Below are 18,830 nucleotides of genomic sequence, written 5' to 3' on the forward strand. Positions count from 1 at the left end.
CTAACGATAGGAAAATAAAGCCTACCTTGCCTCAGAGAAATTCCCCAAAGGAAAAGTCAGCCCCCACATATATTGACTGTGAGTAAGATGAAATCACAAACACAGAGATGAAATAGATTTAGCAAAGAGAGGCCCGACTTACTGAACAGACAGAGGATAGGAAAGGTAACTTTGCGGTCAGCACAAAAACCTACAAAAAGCCACGCAGAGTGAGCAGGGAAAAAAAACCTTCCGCACCGACTCACGGTGCGGAGGCACCCCTCTGCGTCCCAGAGCTTCCAGCAAGCAAGGCAATATTCACAATAGCAAGCTGGACAGAAAAAATAGCAAACAAGAAAATAGCAAAGAGGAACTTAGCTTCTGCTGGAATAAACAGAACGATCCAGGAGCGAACTAGACCAATAGTACAACATTGACAGCTGGCATGGGGCAAAGATCTAAGTGGAGTTAAATAGAACAGCCCACTAACGACTTAGCCTCGTCACCTGTGGAAGGAAACTCAGAAACACCCACAGCCACCAGAGGAAGTCCATGGACAGAACCAGCCGAAGTACCATTCATGACCACAGGAGGGAGCCCGACAACAGAATTCACAACAGGGTACATAGTGACGTTCCTTTGATGTCAATTTCCTCTTCCCCCTCTTCTGATGTTCCTGAATTTTTGTTCGATTTCCAGGATGTATTCGATGAGCCCAAGTCCAGTTCCCTTCCACCACACAGGGACTGTGATTGTGCTATTGACTTGATTCCTGGCTGTAAGTTCCCTAAGGGCCGACTTTTCAACCTGTCTGTGCCAGAGCATGCCGCCATGCGGAGCTATGTTAAGGAGTCTTTAGAGAAGGGGCATTTTCGGCCGTCTTCGTCACCATTGGGAGCGGGATTCTTTTTTGTTGCCAAGAAGGATGGCTCCTTAAGACCCTGTATTGATTATCGCCTTCTTAATAAGATCACGGTCAAATTCCAATATCCTTTATCCTTGCTCTCTGATTTGTTTGCTAGGATTAAGGGGGCTAGTTGGTTTACCAAGATTGACCTTCGAGGGGCATATAATCTTGTTCGTATTAAACAGGGTGACGAATGGAAGACTGCATTTAATACGCCCGAAGGCCATTTTGAATTCCATGTGATGCCAATTGGGCTCTCTAATGCTCCATCTGTGTTCCAGTCTTTCATGCATGATATTTTCCGCAATTATCTTGACAAATTCCTGATTGTGTATTTTGATGATATTTTGATTTTTTCCGATGATTGGGAGTCTCATGTGAAGCAGGTCAGGATGGTATTCCAGATCCTTCGTGATAATGCTCTATTTGTGAAGGGGTCTAAGTGCCTATTTGGAGTTCAGAATGTCTCTTTTTTGGGGTTTATTTTTTCTCCTTCGTCTATAGAAATGGATCCTGTTAAGGTCCAAGCCATTCATGACTGGATTCAACCCACATCTGTGAAGAGCCTTCAGAAATGTTTGGGCTTTGCTAAGTTTTATCGCCTTTCATTGCCAACTTCTCTAGTGTGGTTAAACCCCTGACCAATTTGATGAAGAAAGGCGCTGATGTGACTAATTGGTCCTCTGAGGCTGTTGAGGCCTTTCAGGATCTTAAATGCCGATTTACTTCTGCCCCTGTGTTGCGTCAACCGAATGTTTCTAATTGTACCAAATGTTTCTCTTCCTTTTCAGGTTGAGGTTGACGCTTCTGAGATTGGGGCAGGGGCCGTTTTGTCAGAGGAATTCTGATGGTTCCTTGATGAAGCCATGTGCCTTCTTTTCCCGAAAGTTTTTGCCTGCGGAACGCAATTATGATGTCGGCAATCGGGAGTTGTTGGCTATGAAGTGGGCATTTGAGGAGTAGCGACATTGGCTTGAGGGAGCCAAGCACCGCATTGTGGTCTTGACCGATCATAAGAATTTGATTTACCTTGAGTCGGCCAAGCGGCTGAACCCTAGACAGGCTCGGTGGTCCCTGTTTTTCTCCCGTTTTGATTGTGTGGTCTCATATCTTCCAGGATCTAAGAATGTTAAGGCGGATGCCCTCTCTAGGAGTTTTTTGCCGGATTCTCCTGGAGTCCTTGAGCCGGTTGGCATTCTTAAGGAAGGGGTGATTCTTTATGCCATCTCCCCTGATTTGCGGCGGGTGCTTCAGGAATTTCAGGCTGATAGGCCTGACCGCTGTCCTGTGGGGAAGCTGTTTGTTCCTGATAGATGGACGAGTAAGGTGATTTCTGAGGTCCATTGTTCAGTGTTGGCTGGTCATCCAGGGATTTTTGGTACCAGATATTTGGTTGCTAGGTCCTTTTGGTGGCCTTCCTTGTCGCGTGATGTCCGTGCTTTTGTGCAGTCCTGTGGGACTTGTGCCAGAGCCAAGCCTTGCTGTTCCCGCGCTAGTGGGTTGCTTTTGCCTTTGCCCGTCCCGGAGAGGCCTTGGACGCATATTTCCATGGATTTTATTTCGGATCTTCCTGTGTCCCAGAGGATGTCTGTTATCTGGGTGGTTTGTGACCGGTTCTCTAAAATGGTCCATTTGGTACCTTTGCCTAAATTGCCTTCCTCCTCTGATTTGGTTCCATTGTATTTTCAGCATGTGGTTCGTTTGCATGGCATTCCGGAGAATATTGTGTCTGACAGAGGTTCCCAGTTTGTTTCCAGGTTTTGGCGGGCCTTTTGTGCTAGGATGGGTATTGATTTGTCTTTTTCTTCGGTGTTCCATCCTCAGACCAATGGCCAAACTGAGCGAACTAATCAGACCTTGGAAACCTATTTGAGATGCTTTGTGTCTGCTGATCAGGATGATTGGGTGACTTTCTTGCCGTTGGCCGAGTTTGCTCTTAATAATCGGGCCAGTTCGGCTACTTTGGTTTCGCCTTTCTTTTGTAATTTTGGTTTCCATCCTCGTTTTTCTTCAGGGCAGGTTGAGCCTTCTGATAGTCCTGGTGTTGATTCTGTGATGGACAGGTTACAGCGGATTTGGGCTCATGTGGTAGACAATTTGACGTTGTCCCAGGAAAAGGCTCAGCATTATGCTAACCGCCGTCGGTGTGTTGGTCCTCGGCTTCGTGCGGGGGATTTGGTTTGGTTGTCCTCTCGTCATGTTCCTATGAAGGTTTCTTCCCCTAAGTTCAAGCCTCGGTTTATTGATCCTTATAAGATTTCTGAGATTATCAATCCTGTGTCTTTTCGTTTGGCCCTTCCAGCCTCTTTTGCCATCCACAATGTTTTCCATAGATCTTTGTTGCGGAGATATGTGGTGCCCGTTGTTCCATCTGTTGATCCTCCTGCCCCGGTGTTGGTTGAGGGGGAGTTGGAATATGTGGTTGAGAAAATTTTGGATTCTCGTTTTTCGAGGCGGAAGCTTCAGTATCTTGTCAAGTGGAAGGGTTATGGCCAGGAGGATAATTCTTGGGTTGTTGCCTCCGATGTTCATGCCGCCGATTTGGTTCGTGCTTCTCATTTGGCTCATCCTGATCGGCCTGGGGGATCTGGTGAGGGTTCGGTGACCCCTCCTTAAGGGGGGGTACTGTTGTGAATTCCGCTCTTGGGCTCCCTCCGGTGGTTGTAAGTAGCATTTTTGTGAGTTCTGCTCTTTGGCTCCCTCCTGTGGTTTTGAGTGGTATGGCTGCTTCTTGGATTTAGCTTCAGCAGCTGTTTTCACTGATCGTCTTTCTGGCTCGGCTATAGTAGTCTGGCCTTATCCCTCATTCAATGCCAGTTGTCAATTGTTCCTGCCTGGAGTCATTGCTCTTAGGACTTTCCTGACACTCTGACCAGTTCATCAAAGCTAAGTCCTTGCTTGTCCTTTTGCAGTTCTCTTGTTGTGGACTTGTTGTTCAGCACTTTCTTTGTTTTTGTTCTTTTGTCCAGCTTTTCAGTATGGATCTATTCAGTTAAGCTGGAAGCTCTGGGCAGCAGAGTTTGCCCTCCACACCTTTAGTCAGGTGTGGAGATTTTTGCATTTCCCTGCGGTGGACTTTTTCTAGTTTTTTTTACTGACCGCACAGCGTTCTGTTCTGTACTATTTCTATTTAGCTAGAAGTGGCTAAATCTTGTTTCATACTACGCATGTCATTTCATTCTCCTCTCACAGTCATTATTTGTGGGGGGCTAATCCATCCTTTGGGGATTTTCTCTGAGGCAAGATAGTTTTCCTGCTTCTATCTTTAGGGGTAGTTGGCTCTTAGGCTGTGACGAGATGCCTAGGCCGAGTTAGGAGCATTCCACGGCTGATTCTAGTGTTGTGTTGAGCTTAGGGACTGCGGTCAGTATAGTTGCCACCTGCTCAGAGCTAGACGCATGTCGCTCCCTAATCACCAGATCATAACACAAAACCCAGGGATAGTTAGATAAATGTGTTGAGGTGGTAGGTGGTTCATATGTTGGCAAGGCTTAGTGAGAAGCAGAGAGTAGTGTCTGAAATCCAGCTTCTTAATGACCATCAGAGTAACACTCAGCCCCCACACTTAACAACTGCAGAGTGCGTGTGGATTGATGACATTTTGAGGTTCTTCAAAACTTTGAGTACTGCACCAAGATGGTAAGTGCTGATGATGCTATAGTCAGCGTAACCATTCTGCTGCTCTGTCTATTAAAACGTTCGCTGCAGAATCTCAAAGATGAAGCTTTGAAGCAGGTGGCTATGGAGCAAGATTTTACAGTGGCTGACACCACACAGCCCAGACTCACACGATATTCTCAAACCACATTGGGTGATGACAAGGAATAGGAGGAGGAGGTGGAACAGGAGATTTTGTTCTGTGCTACAGAGGGGACTCCCAATACCAGCTTCATGCCTGTCCATCAAGGATGGCCTGAAGAGGAGAAGGATGAGGAGGCTATGCATCATGAGGAGGAGAGGATGTTAGTAGTCTGCCACACAAGGCAGAGTTCATGTCCAGATGCCTTTCCCAAGACCCTTGCGTGAAACACATTTAGTCCAACATGAAATACTGGCTGTGCACCTTTCTTGACCCACGGTACAAGGAGAAATTTGCTTCTCTCATGTCAGAGGCAGGTGTGCCATTTTCAGTGCATGTATGCCAGAGGGCCGTTGTGGAAGACTTGATAAAAAGATTACCCTCAGACAATGCTGCTGGCAGAGTAACAGGTTCTTTTCACCCACATGGATTACAGGGGAGGGCCACGCACACCTGTTGCAACTCTCCACCAACTGACACATTTTCATGAGACCGTCACATCAGCAAAGGATATCTGTGGGTGTAACTATGAGGAGGAGGAAGAAGCTGACCAAGATGGTGAAGAACTACTTAAGTGAACATACCAGCGTCCTTCCTTATTCTTCAGTTCAAATGCGGAGTAATGAAGATTATTGCCCCAGCTAAATTATCACATAAGATTATCTGTACCCGGATTGAGCCAGTGGCACAACTGCTAGATAAAAACATGCTTTTTTTAAACCAATAGAAAATTATGTTTTTTTTTCAATCGGCTTGCTGACACACTCCAAATGCGGAGTAATGAAGATTATTGCCCCTGCTAAATTGTCATGCACGATTATCTGTACCCAGATTGCACCAGTGGCACAACTGCTAGACAAATATTAGGTATTTTAAGTGGAAAATAGCAGAGAACTGCAGCATGTACTTGCAATGATGAGAACACCCAGGTGCCTGCCTTTCACCCTCCCTCCTATTAAATCTCTCCCTACTTAAATCCCCACCTAACAAACAAGTAATCTCTTGACAATCTTCACCTCTTAAAAGAGATTTTTGGAATAAATAACGCTCACTATAACTCTCCCTAAGCTACTTTCACTCTCCCTATGCTGAAACTACGCTCTCCCTATGCTGTTTCCGACTGCAATGTGTGCAAGATGGCACCGGCAGGCTTTAAATAGTCCCTATGATGGTGGAAGGCCAGCCAATCACAGTAATGCCACACCAAAGATGGTGCCGGCATTACGGTGATTATCAAGCCAGCCCAGCATGTTCATTGGTTGCAAATAAAGCGCCAAACATGCTGGGCGGATCACTCGAATATACCAAGGCAAATACCTAATTACTCGCCGAGCAACAAATAGCCCGAATACTGTACTATTTATGTGAGTAACGAATAGTGCCAAATGCATTCACTCATCACTAATAATGAACATAAAATTAGAAAAAACAGCACAGTTAAGAGGTAGGGTGCAGACGCCTCACAGGTACATACCAGTCCTAGTAAATACTTTTCCAAAAAAGTTGAGGAAGCACGCCAAATCCAAAGTTATAAAGTGCCTTTTAATAGCCCATGTGGCGACGTTTCGGTCCTGGGTACAGATCTTTCTCTTCGGCTTGAGAAAGGTCTGTACCCAGGAGTGAAACACCCCCACATGGGCTATTTAAAGGCACTTTATAACTTTGGATTTGGTGTGCTGCCTCAACTTTTTTGGAAAACAAATAATGAACATATCTACAATTCCCCTTTATTGTAATACAGATATTACTCCATAGTACATAAGCTCGAAGTCCCCCCCACCCCTTTTACTGTGCTACAGTATCTATACTTTGTCTCCAGCTCTTTGGCAGAGAAATATATTTCCTTTTTCGCTATAATATAATAAAAATCATTATACTATAGTAGATTAAGAAATACATTTCTCTAAAGCTTACATAAAGCATTAGGCTTTTACCTGAATATCAATATAGTAGTTCTGCAAAAATAACCTGAGAGATCTCCTAAAGGACCTCATACATATTAAAACAGTCTTTTTGTAACCAGATGACCATTTAATGTGTATTAGTGCCTCCTGTCCTGACAGATAATGTTGTGGAGAGAAGGATCAGGCATAATAAATTTCAACCATCTTTAGTTCATGTGGAAGATTTGCCCCTGTCTGACATGTCTAGCAGCAGTTTTCTCCACTGTCTCCATAAAAAAAAAACATTCATTTTTGGGACAACTAAGAATGCTTATGTTTGGAGGTGGTCAGAAGAGTCAGGTACCGACCAACCGAGTAATCGGCCAACATCAATCTACAGTTTATGGACATCATAAGACATGAAAGATGTTAAGTCCTAAAGAAGCTGGATATCCAGTTGTGTGAAAAAGTGTTTGGCCCCTTCCTGATTTCCTATTCTTTTGCAAGTTTGTCACACTTGAATGTTTCAGATCACCAAACAAATTTAAATATTAGACACAAGTAAACACAAAATGCATTTTTATATGAAGGTATTTTTTATTAAGGGAAAAAGAAAAAATTATTGTAAAAAATTGATTGCCCTCTAAACCTAATAACTGGTTGAGCCACCCTTAGGAGAAACAATTACAATCAAGGTTCTGCGATAACTGGCAATGAGTCTTTAACACCACTCTGGAGGAGTTTTTGCCTACTCATCTATGCAGAATTGCTGTAATTCCGCCACATTGGAGGGTTTCCGAGCATGAACTGCCTTTTTGAGGTCATGACACAGCATCTCAATCAGATTAAGGTCAGGACTTTGATTAGGCCACTCAAAAGTCTTAATTTTGTTTTCTTAAGCCAGTCAGAGGTGGACTTGCTGGTGTATTTTGGATCATTGTCCTGCTGCATAATCCACGTGTGCTTCAGCTTGAGGTCACGAACAGATGGGTGGACATTCTCCTTCAGGATTTTTTGGTGGACCGTAGAATTAATGGTTCCTTTTACCACAGCAAGTCTTCCAGGTTCTGAAGCAGCAAAACAGACCATCACACTACCGCCACCATATTTTACTGTTGGTATGATGTTCCTTTTCTGAAATGCTGTATTATTTCTCTGCCAGATGTAATGGGACATATACCTTCCAAAAAGCTCAACTTTAGTCTCGACAGTCCACAGAGTATTCTCCCCAAAGTCTTGGGGATCATCAAGATGTTTTCTGACAAAACTGAGACAAGCCTTTATGTCGTTATTGCTCAGCAGTGGTTTTCGTCTTGAAACTCTGCCATGCAGGCCATTTCTGCTCTGTCGCTTTGTTAGGATAGAGTCTTGAACACTGACCTTAACTATGGCAAGTGAGACTTGCAGTTCTTTGGATATCATAGTGGTGCCTTTTGTTAATTCTTGGAAGAATCAATGGGGCGCTCCTGGGGTAATTTTAGTTGGCTGGCCACTCCTGGGAAGGTTCACCATTGTTCCATATTTCGCCATTTGTATTTAATGGTTCTCACTGTGATTAGCTGTAGTCCCAAAACTTGAGAAATTACTTTATTACCCTTTTCTAGACTGATAGATCTCAATTACTTTGTTCCTCATTTGTTCCAGAATTTATTTGGATCGCAACATGATGCTCTTGGTCTTCTTCACTTTTTCAGGCAAGTCCTATTTAACCCCTTTCTGACCTCGGACGGGATAGTACGTCCGAGGTCAGATCCCCTGCTTTGATGTGGGCTCCGGCGGTGAGCCCACAACAAAGCCATGACATGTCAGCTGTTTTGAACAGCTGACATGTGCCCGCAATAGCGGTGAGTGGAATCGCGATCCACCGGCCGCTACTAACTAGTTAAATGCCGCTGTCAGCGGCATTTCACTACCGCTTCCGGCCGCCCGGCCGGAAATGCGCTCATCGCCTCATCGTCTCCTTGAGACCTCTATGGTTACTGATTCCGGCTTGCTGTGAGTGCCACCCTGTGATCGGCGCTCATAGCAAGCCTGTAATTAAGCTACATAGGAGCGATCTGATGATCTATGCTATGTAGCAGAGCCGATCAGGCTATGCCAGCTTCTAGCCTCCCATGGAGGCTATTGAAGCATGGCAAAAGTAAAAAAAAAATGTTTTAAAAAATATGAAATAAATAAGAAAAAAAATAAAAGTTTAAATCACCCCCCTTTCGCCCCATTCAAAATAAAACAATAAAAATAAAATAAATACATATTTGGTATCGCCGCGCTCAGAATCGCCCGATCTATCAATAAAAAAAAAGATTAACCTGATCGCTAAACGGCATAGCAAGAAAAAAGGGTGAAACGCCGAAATTACGTTTTTTTGGTCACCGCGACATTCCATTAAAATGCAATAACGGGCGATCAAAAGAATGTATCTGCACCAAAATGGTATCACTAAAAACGCCAGCTCGGCACGCAAAAAGTAAGCCCTTACCCGACCCCAGATCACGAAAAATGGAGACGCTATAGGTATCGGAAAATGGCGCAATTTTTTTTTTTTTTTTAGCAAAGTTTGGAATTTTTTTCACCACTTACATAAAAAATAAGCTAGACATGTTTGGTGTCTATGAACTCGTAATGACCTGAAAAATCATAATGGCAGGTCAGTTTTAGCATTTAGTGAAGCTAGCAAAAAAGCCAAACAAAAAACACGCATGGGATTGCACTTTTTTTGCAACTTCACCGCACTTGGAATTTTTTTCCCATTTTTTAGTACATGACATGGTAAAATCAATGATGTCGTTCAAAAGTACAACTCGTCCCGCAAAACATAAGCTCTCACATGGCCATATTGATGGAAAAATAAAAAAGTTATGGCTCTGGGAAGGAGGGGAGCGAAAACGAACACGCAAAAACGGAAAATCCCAAGGTCATGAAGGGGTTAAGTGATTTATTGATTGTGAACAGGTGTAGCAGTAATCAGGCCTGCATATGGCTAGGTAATTTGAACTTAGGTTCCCAAAGATGTGATAAGATACAGTTCATTTATGTTTTAAGGGAGAGGGGCAATCATTGTTTCAGGCAGGGCACTGTAGGTTTGGATTTCTTTTTCCTTAATAATAAGGACCTTAATTTTAAAACTGCATTTTGTATTTACTTGTGCTATATTTGTCTAATATTTAAATTTATGTGGTGATATGAAACATTTAAGTGCAACAAAGATGCAAAAGAATAGGAAATCAGAAAGGGAGCAAACACTTTTTCACATAACTGTATAATGTATCATTCAGTAAAAAGCTAAGAGGAAGGCATAATACACTGCAGCGCAATGGATTCTATGTCCAAGTACCCTTGAAGTACTAATGAATATTGTTATTTAAGAAAATGTTTAAAAAAATGCAAGTAAAAAACATAAGAATCTCAATCATAGCAATAAAAAGTGATTATAAGGAAAAAAAATCTCTAATATTGCCGTCACAGTATCTATTTCTATAAAAAACATAAAACCATTACATTACTTATCCCATACAGTAAACGCTACAACAAAATAATGTCAGAACTGTTGTTTTATTCATTCTGACTCATAAAACTCTAGCAAAAAAAAAAAGATTAAAAAGTGATATGTAACTCAAGCTCGTAACAATAAAAACTACTAAACTAATACTACAAAAAATAAGCCTGCATACAGCTCTGTTGACAGACAAATAAAAATAATTATATATGTTTTAATATGGTGAAGAGACACATAAAATAATTATTTTAAAAACTGTTTTATTGTTAAAAAATAGAAAAAAAATACATTTGGTATCAGCAAATCTGTAATGACTGCAGAATTAGGAGGTAACATATTATTTTGCTGCTTCGTGAGCAGCACAAAATTTAAAGCATTAGTAAAGAAGTTGCTGAATTGGTAGGTTTTCCTTTCCCATTTCTACCTAGTAAGAGTTTATAAAAGTTAATCAATTACACTGGTCTACAAAAAAAAAATTTCTGGCATGGACTTTAAGAACAGTTTTAGACTAATTTGAGGGTGCTGAATTCAAATCTGATCTTATAATTTCTCTATCACATCACGTTTTTGCGCTACAGGTATATAGCCCATTTTCAAGAATTCCATGATAAATATAAGTAGTGTATGAAAAGTGCCGGTTCACTAAGGCCAATTTAGTTTTCATTTAGTCTCCCAATAAATGTGAGAATATCTTTGTTTTCTTTGAACATGCAGAATTCCCATTTGTTATGATAACACCCTTGTTTTCTGTGCTACTGGGACAGTGGAGCTACAGCAGAGCATTGGGTGAAAATTGAATGGCCTCAGTGACAGAGTTTGGCATCTGGCGATAAGGCCGGGTTCACATTGCATTAACAGCAGCCCGTTCAACACATATGTTAATGGGCTGCTGTTAACGCAAGTGCCGGTATGGCAGCGCGCTAGCGCACATAGAGCATCTGCTAGCTCTATCTGCACTAGCGGTGACGGACCCGGAAACGCTGCAGCCCGCGTCTCGGCGTCCGTCACTCAATGATGGCACATCGCTAGCGCACGCCCATTGTGGCCGTGCGCTAGCGATGCGTCCGACATTGGATTCAATGGTGGCGTTAACGGACTGCGTTACACTGCGTTATGCCGCGGTGTAATGTAGTCCATCTAACGTATGGGTTTAACGCAATGTGAACCCAGCCTAAAGGCCCTGTCACACATAGCGACGCTTAAGCGATCCCGACAATGATACGACCTGTCCGGGATCGTTGCTGCGTCGCTATGAGATCGCTGGTGAGATGTCAAACAGAGCGATCTTCCCAACGACGCAGCAGCGATGCGGCGACCTGTAGCGACCTGTACAACGATGTCGTTGGTCGTTGTGACCCTGTCCCATGGCTGCTATGATAACGATACAGACCTCGATGAGGGATGTCTTGTGTGATGTTGTAGTCACACAGGTGTGCCTTTGCGTTGCCTTTTCCGCCCCCATTCAGTTAATTGGTGGTCGCTACTGCGTTCTGATTGGTCGGCGGCCTAGCCATATGAGGCGACATGATAGCTCTTCCGTCCTTTGTTCCTTGAGCGCGTGGTGGATTGCAGATCGTTGTAGAGTTCTCCGGCCTGCGACTTATATTCGTTTCTATTCTTCAACGGTTCTTCGGATATCTATACTTTGTGCACGGTAGGTATCATTTGGGGTCTCAAATGCGTTTCCATTCCCTTTCCATTCCCTTGGCACCTATTAATCTGCTATCTTTGCTCTGGAAGTAGGGAGGGAGTGCTTTGTTGGTATCTGTGTATATATACTTTAGCACATGGAGCCATTTTAGGTAGTCTCGTGGGCACAGAGTGACCGCAGACAGGGTTACTAGGTCTTATTTTTTAAATAATAAATTTGGCTCTATGCCGGTTCCATTTGCATGGCAGGGGTACACAGGCAGCATTGGTGTGGTCAGTGGAGGACTATTGGAAGGAGGGACTGCAGACTGGCAGAGATTATTAGCAGTCCAGGCGCATTGTTCTCTATTTTACATTCACAGTAGTGTGGCTCATACATAACTCTTTTCAAAATGTTGTTTAAAATTTTCCATATATGCTCACTGTATGCTATTCTTTCTTTCAGATGTCTTTCAATACCGAGGAATTTGTACGGGAATTGATTGAGATGTATCGATCCCTGCCCTGCCTTTGGCAGATTAAATCCGCTGACTACAGCAACAGAAATAAGAAGAGGGAGGCATTTGCCAAACTTGTTGCTCTGTTTAAGCAGCATAACCCCAGCGAGAAGGTGGATGAGAGTGTAGTCCGGAAAAAGATCCAGGGTCTACGCACAGTTTATAAAAAGGAGCTCAACAAGGTGGTGAGGTCAAAGAAGTCTGGTGCCGCCACAGACGAGGTTTATGTGCCATCGTTATGGTACTTTGACTTGCTTGGCTTCGCCCGTGACCAGGAGCTCCCGCGCACAATGGCATCTTCAATGCGGCAGACCCTGGATGAAGACCCTGTGATCCCGACTGACACCCCTGTTGGAGATGTAAGTACCTTCTTTGCTTGCTTCCCTGTAAAAAGCTTTAAAACTTGGTCTCTCATGCCATAGTCGAGTAGAAAATAGTAACTAAGTTTTTCCCTCTTTTATTATGCTGCATTTTCTCCAAGTTATCCCTTCCACTTCAGATAAGTACAATCCTTAACTTTTTTGCCCCACTCAGTGCTCATACCGTTGAATGAAAAAATCCTATCCTGTACTACTAGTTCCTCCACTTAATTCTAAATTTTCTGTTCCTGCAGCAAGATCGGCATGATGATCTGTCCACCCCGACCAGTGAGGACCTGCTGGGAGATGAACCAAGCCGGGCGGAGGCTACTGACAGATCTAGTGAAGACCCTGCACCCTCAACCCCCTACACAGCTTATGTACCACGGCGGATTGACAATGGTCGTAGAAGAAAGGACACCGTGTCACCATCAACAGAGTTGGTCACTTTGGCAAAGCAAATGTTAAGCCAGCAGAGCAACAGTACCGTGGACAGCTTTGCCAACTTTGCCGCTGATCGGCTAGGGAAGCTGCAAGACACACAAAGGATCCACGCCGAAAGGGTGATTTTTGAAACTTTAAGCAAAGCAGCAGCGGGTCAGCTAGATGAAAGTTCAAGTGTGCACAGTTTTATGGACCGTGATCCTTGTTCATGGCAGCCAATGAATGAAACGCCTGAGGCAATGCGTGGCACACCAGCACACCGTCAATTTAGATCTCATCCGAACATGCCGCTTGCCCCTCCACCACAATATCCCAGGTTTTCCCATTCTTTTCTTGGGCAATTATCATCTCCGCCCAGCCAATGATTTTTGAATGGTGAAAACCATTATGAAGAACTATAGTTCCATTTAATATTTCGGGTTATAAGTATAATTGTTGTATAGTTAAGTTATTTTATATTAAAGAGTTAAATTTAAATGTTACTTTATGTTAAAAATTGTTATAAATAAAATTGTTTTGATAATTCAAACTTGCAGCCTGCTTTACTGCTTTACTGAATTCAGCATATAGTTATTTGCAGGTCTAGTAGGCGGGGTAATGGGCTGGGTGCATGTATACAGATGCATACATATAATCAGTGTGCGTGATGAAACATGTTTGTTGTTTTTAACAAAGCGTACACATCAGGGGATATAAACTGTTATTTTGTTTTATAAACAATATTAAGATACCAACAACCTAATAAGTACAAAACCATCAACAACAAAAAAAAAAATTAATGGCTGCCGCTCTGCTGTTGTGCAGCCACAAAACGAGCCAGCATCACTCCGTGCTGTTTGACTTGCTCAGCCAGTGTCCCCTGTGTCGCCATCATCCTCCTGTGTGATGCCTGGAGGTCCTCTAATGTTGGGATTTCTATGGAGGGAATGGTAAAACTTAGTTTGTACATGCATCTAACCATCATGTACGTGTTTGTTATTTAACACTTACGGTTTCCGGGTAAATCGGGTGAGGAAGAACTAAGGGACCACCCGGATCCTCTGGCATCACCGCCTAGGGAAAGATACAACACTTCATAGTACACGACAGTCCTATCCTTTACGAGTTGTATGGACCTTTTTTTTGAAGTGCAAAAATTACCGGGGGACAAGGCTTCACCCATGTCACGGAGTGATGCTGGCGACCCTGTTGGTGACGAGCCTGTCGTTGACTCCTGCTGGGGCTCCGGGTCTGCTGTTGCTGGAGAAAAAAAAAATTATTACATTATTACATACCTGAGGTGCTGCACTGTAATTACTGTTGTAACAAATGTGCCGCAATATACTGGGCCGTATTTTGGGTCATATGATCAGGGGCCTCATTTGTATGCAGGACTGTGCAGTGCCGGGTGTGCACGAGGAGGAGCACAGGGCGTAGCCGGGTGTGTACGAGGCGTGCGGAGCCGAGCCTGGTATGTATGAGGCATGCGGAGCCGAGCCTGGTGTGTACGAGGCATGCGGAGCCGAGCCGGGTGTGTACGAGGCGTGCGGAGCCGAGCCGGGTGTGGACGATGCGTGCGGAGCCGAGCCGGGTGTGGACGAGGCGTGCGGAGCAGATCCTGGTGTGTACGACGCGTGCGGAGCAGAGCCTGGTGTGTACGAGGCATGCGGAGCCGAGCCGGGTGTGTACGAGGCGTGCGGAGCCGAGCCGGGTGTGGACGAGGCGTGCGGAGCAGAGCCTGGTGTGTATGAGGCGTGCAGAGCAGAGCCTGGTGTGTACGAGGCATGCGGAGCCGAGCCGGGTGTGTACGAGGCGTGCGGAGCCGAGCCGGGTGTGTACGAGGTGTGCGGAGCAAAGCCTGGTGTGTACGAGGCGTGCGGAGCAGAGCCTGGTGTGTACGAGGCGTGCAGAGCCGAGCCGGGTGTGTACGAGGCGTGCGGAGCAGAGCCTGGTGTGTACAAGGCGTGCGGAGCAGAGCCTGGAGTGTACGAGGCGTGCGGAGCCGAGCCGGGTGTGTACGAGGCGTGCGGAGCAGAGCCGGGTGTGTACGAGGGCAGCAGAAACACTAAAAACGATCGTGGCCATATACTATGCTAACCTATCTTAACAACACTCACCACGATGTGGAAGGCTCTGTGACCGGATGCTGGCTAGGCGCTCACTGGACCTGTACTGCAGATCCGCCAGCTTCTTCCGGATCTCGGTACTGGAGCGCTGCACTCCAAATCTCTGGGCTAGGCCCCGACTGATCCTCCGCAGCACAGCCTGCTTATGGAGGACGGGATGTCCTTGGTGATTATGACACCCATAATCACGGGCATCTACCTCAGTTATTAGGTAACGCACTTCTGCGTCACCCCAAGGCGTTGCACGACGCCTGGCCGCCATTTTGCCGCCACTAGTTAAAAGCAAGGCCGCAGCACTGTCCTTTAACCCGCCCACAACGCATCAGCACCGTAAACCACGCCCACGACGCATCAACGTCACCGCGGTTATTAGAGGACGCTACTGCGTTCGCGAAGGAAGCGGCCTGTATTGTAATCTCCAGGTCACACCGAAGACGCTACTGCGTTCTGAATGTGACGCATTATCAATACAGCGTCTCCGGTTGCACTGGAAGACTGGAGTGTTGGTGGTTTCATGTATGGATATGTATTAATGTTTAGATAGGTATTTATATTTGTATGTCTGTGAGTATGTATGTGTATATGTAGGTATCTGTGTAGATTTCAATGTTGATGTATATGGATGTATCTGTATACATAGGAATACACGTATGTATATACGGGCCCTTACTGCAGAAAGAATGAGAAACAAAGCTTTTTAAAAGTAAAACAAACAGTTTATTAGACACATCAGTACAATAAGTAAAACAGTGTATAAATGTCAGTAGTATCCCACTATAAGTTCTGATGCTGCCAAGTAACAGCACCAGGACCGTTAAAATATTGGCAGTAGTTGTCTCGGCAGGTCTTCGCATCGTGGGTGTTTCTGCCAGGTAACAATGGTTGAAGGCCTGCAATTGCGGGATCATTTGCGCGCCATTCACCGAGCTGCACTTCCCCATTTACTAGGCCCACAGAGTCCATGAAGCCAGGTGGACTGTACGCCAAAGCATCGCGACGGCGAAGGAAGTTGTGAAGCACACAACAAGCCAAAACAACAGAGTCTATCGATTCAAGCTTCATGTTAATAGGCGTGTGAAAAACTCTGAAGCGATTAGCCATGATACCGAATGCATTTTCTACAACCCGACGTGCCCTTGACAAACGGTAATTGAAAATTCTTCTTTCCTCTGTTAGACTTTTTTGGGGAACGGTTTGATAAGATTGGGATGAAGCGGGAAGGCCTCATCACCGACAAAAACAAAATTAAGGTTGCCTCTAGTCTCAGAGTTGGGAGGCAAGTGAAGTTCACAGTTGTTCAAACGCTCTCCAAAGAGTGTGTGCTCTAAAACGCCACCATCGGAAACCCTTCCGTTCATGCCAACATATACATTTATAAATTCATAATTCGCGTTAACAAGGGCCATCAGGATGATGCTGAAATAGCCCTTATAATTAAAGAAGTAGGATCCGCTGTTCGGTGGTTGACTGATCCGGACATGTTTCCCGTCCAAAACCCCACCACAGTTTGGGAACTGCCAAAGCTGCTCAAAATCGGAGGCAATCTTTTTCCATTCCTCCTCCATGTTGGGAAACTGCATGTAGCTACGTAGACTGTGGAAAATCGCATCACATGTCTCTGGAATTAGAACGCTGAGCAGGGTCCTTGAAATGGCTGAAGAAAAATGCAAGTCTTGCAGCGAGCGCCCGGTGGCCAGGAATCGCAGCGTGACTGCCAATCTTTCATCGGCCGGGATGGCAGCACGCATCACTGTATCCTTCCGTTGAATCAGTGGAGTAATTCTTTCCAGTAAATGTTTGAAGGATTCCTCAGACATCCGCAGATAGTTGCGGAAATCATGAGGATTCTTATCCTGAAGCTCTCTTACAAGTTGCATGTGGGACAAATCAGACCTCTTCTGCAGCCATTCTCTGGTCCACATGCGACGCTTTCGTTTGGAACGCCTCTCTTGCATCCGGGCCTCATCTTGCTGCCGAGCTTCCTCAACCAGCAATGCAGCAAACACAACAGCACACTGCGCATTGTTCATGATGCTGCACACTGAAACACATAAAAGAAAAAGATGAGAAAGTTAATAAATAAAAAAAAAAACTCAATTCCGTTACCATGCATGACAGAAAACATGCTGTATGGGTGTGCAAGTACAAGACCCCCTAAAATAGCAGCCCGTGTAAAAGTATATGTACACAGATAGCAGACAAGCCCTCACTCCATCCCTCCACCCCTCCACAGCAATGATAGCAGGAAATTATTTTTAGGTGCCCTATAAAAAAATTTAGGGGAAAATGAAAACGCACCTGCGACCCCAAACAATACCTACCATACACAATGTATAGTTGTCAGAAGAATCCTTGCAGAACAGATTATCAAAATGGAAGAGGAGTCGCAGGCCGGAGAACTCTACAACGTTCTGCAATCCACCACGCGCTCAGGAACAAAGGACGGAAGGGCTATTATGTGTCGCCTCATAGGCATGGCCGCAAACCAATCAGAACGCAGTAGCGACCACCAATCGGAACAGAATGGGCGCGGAAAAGGCAACGCAAATGCACGTCTATATGTCAGTGTCTGAGTCGTCAATGAGGTCGTTGGTAAGGTGTCAAACAAAGTGATGTGTGTTCCCCAGTGGGACCTCAACGATCAAAAAATGGCCCAGGCCATTCCGACATGACCAGCGATCTCACAGCAGGGGCCTGATCGCTGCTATGTGTCACACATAGCGAGATCGCTGCTGAGATCGCTGTTGCGTCACAAAACTTGTGACTCAGCAGCGATCTCGCTAGCGATCTTGCTATGTGTGACGGGGCCTTAAGAATGTCATCCATGATCCTCTAGTGGATAGGAAGGACATTGTCTTTCCTCCCTTACAGATAAAACTTGGATTGATGAAGCAGTTCGTCAAAGCTCTCAATCACAGTGGAGAATGCTTTAACTGTATATGTTCAACTTTTCCTGGTCTTAGTGAAGAGAAGAAAAAGGCTGGAATATTTGATGGACCTCAAATAAGAACACTTATGAGAGACCCAAATGTTATCACATCAATGAATGAGACAGAAGAAAGAGCTTGGAATGCATTTTGTAATGTGGTGCAGAATTTTCTAGGGAATAAGAAAGCAGACAACTATGAAGAGATTGTTGAAGAGCTACTGATGAGTGTGCGAAATCTTGGATGTAGAATGAGTATCAAGATTCACTATTTACACAGCCATTTGGATTTTTTTCCAGAGAACCTTGGGGATGTGAGCGAGGAACAAGGGGAGCGTTTTCATCAGGACATTAAAACAATGGAAGAACGGTATCAAGGTCGGTGGGACTCACATATGATGGCTGACTATTGTTGGAGCTTGATGAGAGACAACCCAGAAGCTGAACATCACAGAGCAGCCAAGAAAAGAAAGTTCAAATAACTGGCATTTGTCATTCATCTGTGTGCCATATATATACCGTATATACTCGAGTATAAGCCGAGATTTTCAGCCCAAATTTTAGGGCTGAAAGTGCCCCCCTCGGCTTATACTCGAGTCACGGTAGCGGTGGGGTCGGCAGGTGAGGGGCTGAGGGCGCTGAGGTATACTTACCTAGTCCCAGCGATCCTCGCGCTGTCCCTGCCGTCCCACGGGCTTCGGCGCTGCAGCTTCTTCCTCTCTTCAGCGGTCACGTGGGACCGCTCATTACAGAAATGAATAAGCGGCTCCACCTCCCATAGGGGC

At 44.8% G+C, this 18,830-nt stretch overlaps 1 protein-coding gene, 1 long non-coding RNA gene and 1 pseudogene across 2 annotated transcripts; 1 reads left to right on the forward strand and 2 right to left on the reverse strand.

Annotated features, from left to right (window-relative positions):
- Positions 1-11,814: 11,814 nt before the first annotated feature.
- LOC138670127 (uncharacterized) lies at positions 11,815-13,379 on the forward strand. The gene is made up of 2 exons (XM_069757217.1): positions 11,815-12,570; positions 12,825-13,379. Exons 1-2 carry the CDS (start codon positions 12,130-12,132, stop codon positions 13,377-13,379), a joined length of 996 nt encoding a protein of 331 aa, XP_069613318.1. The 5' UTR covers positions 11,815-12,129.
- Positions 13,380-13,800: 421 nt separating this feature from the next.
- LOC138657832 (uncharacterized) lies at positions 13,801-14,250 on the reverse strand. Its single transcript, XR_011317211.1, has 3 exons — positions 14,155-14,250; positions 14,005-14,067; positions 13,801-13,929 (listed from the first exon to the last, which is right to left on the reverse strand). It is a non-coding gene; the product is annotated as an uncharacterized lncRNA (long non-coding RNA).
- A 1,633-nt stretch (positions 14,251-15,883) lies between these two features.
- On the reverse strand, positions 15,884-17,081 carry LOC138657833 (uncharacterized; annotated as a pseudogene).
- Positions 17,082-18,830: the final 1,749 nt, after the last annotated feature.

The sequence above is a fragment of the Ranitomeya imitator genome, chromosome 1, assembly GCF_032444005.1.
Source record: "Ranitomeya imitator isolate aRanImi1 chromosome 1, aRanImi1.pri, whole genome shotgun sequence".
In the NCBI taxonomy this organism is placed as follows: Eukaryota; Metazoa; Chordata; class Amphibia; order Anura; family Dendrobatidae; genus Ranitomeya; species Ranitomeya imitator.

Excerpts from the sequence above, each read along its gene's own strand:
- LOC138670127 (XM_069757217.1), top strand. The coding sequence starts at position 12,130 with ATGCTCACTGTATGCTATTCTTTCTTTCAGATGTCTTTCAATACCGAG. Across the intron at positions 12,571-12,824 it reads CTGACACCCCTGTTGGAGAT|CAAGATCGGCATGATGATCT; the intron begins GTAAGTACCTTC and ends CTGTTCCTGCAG.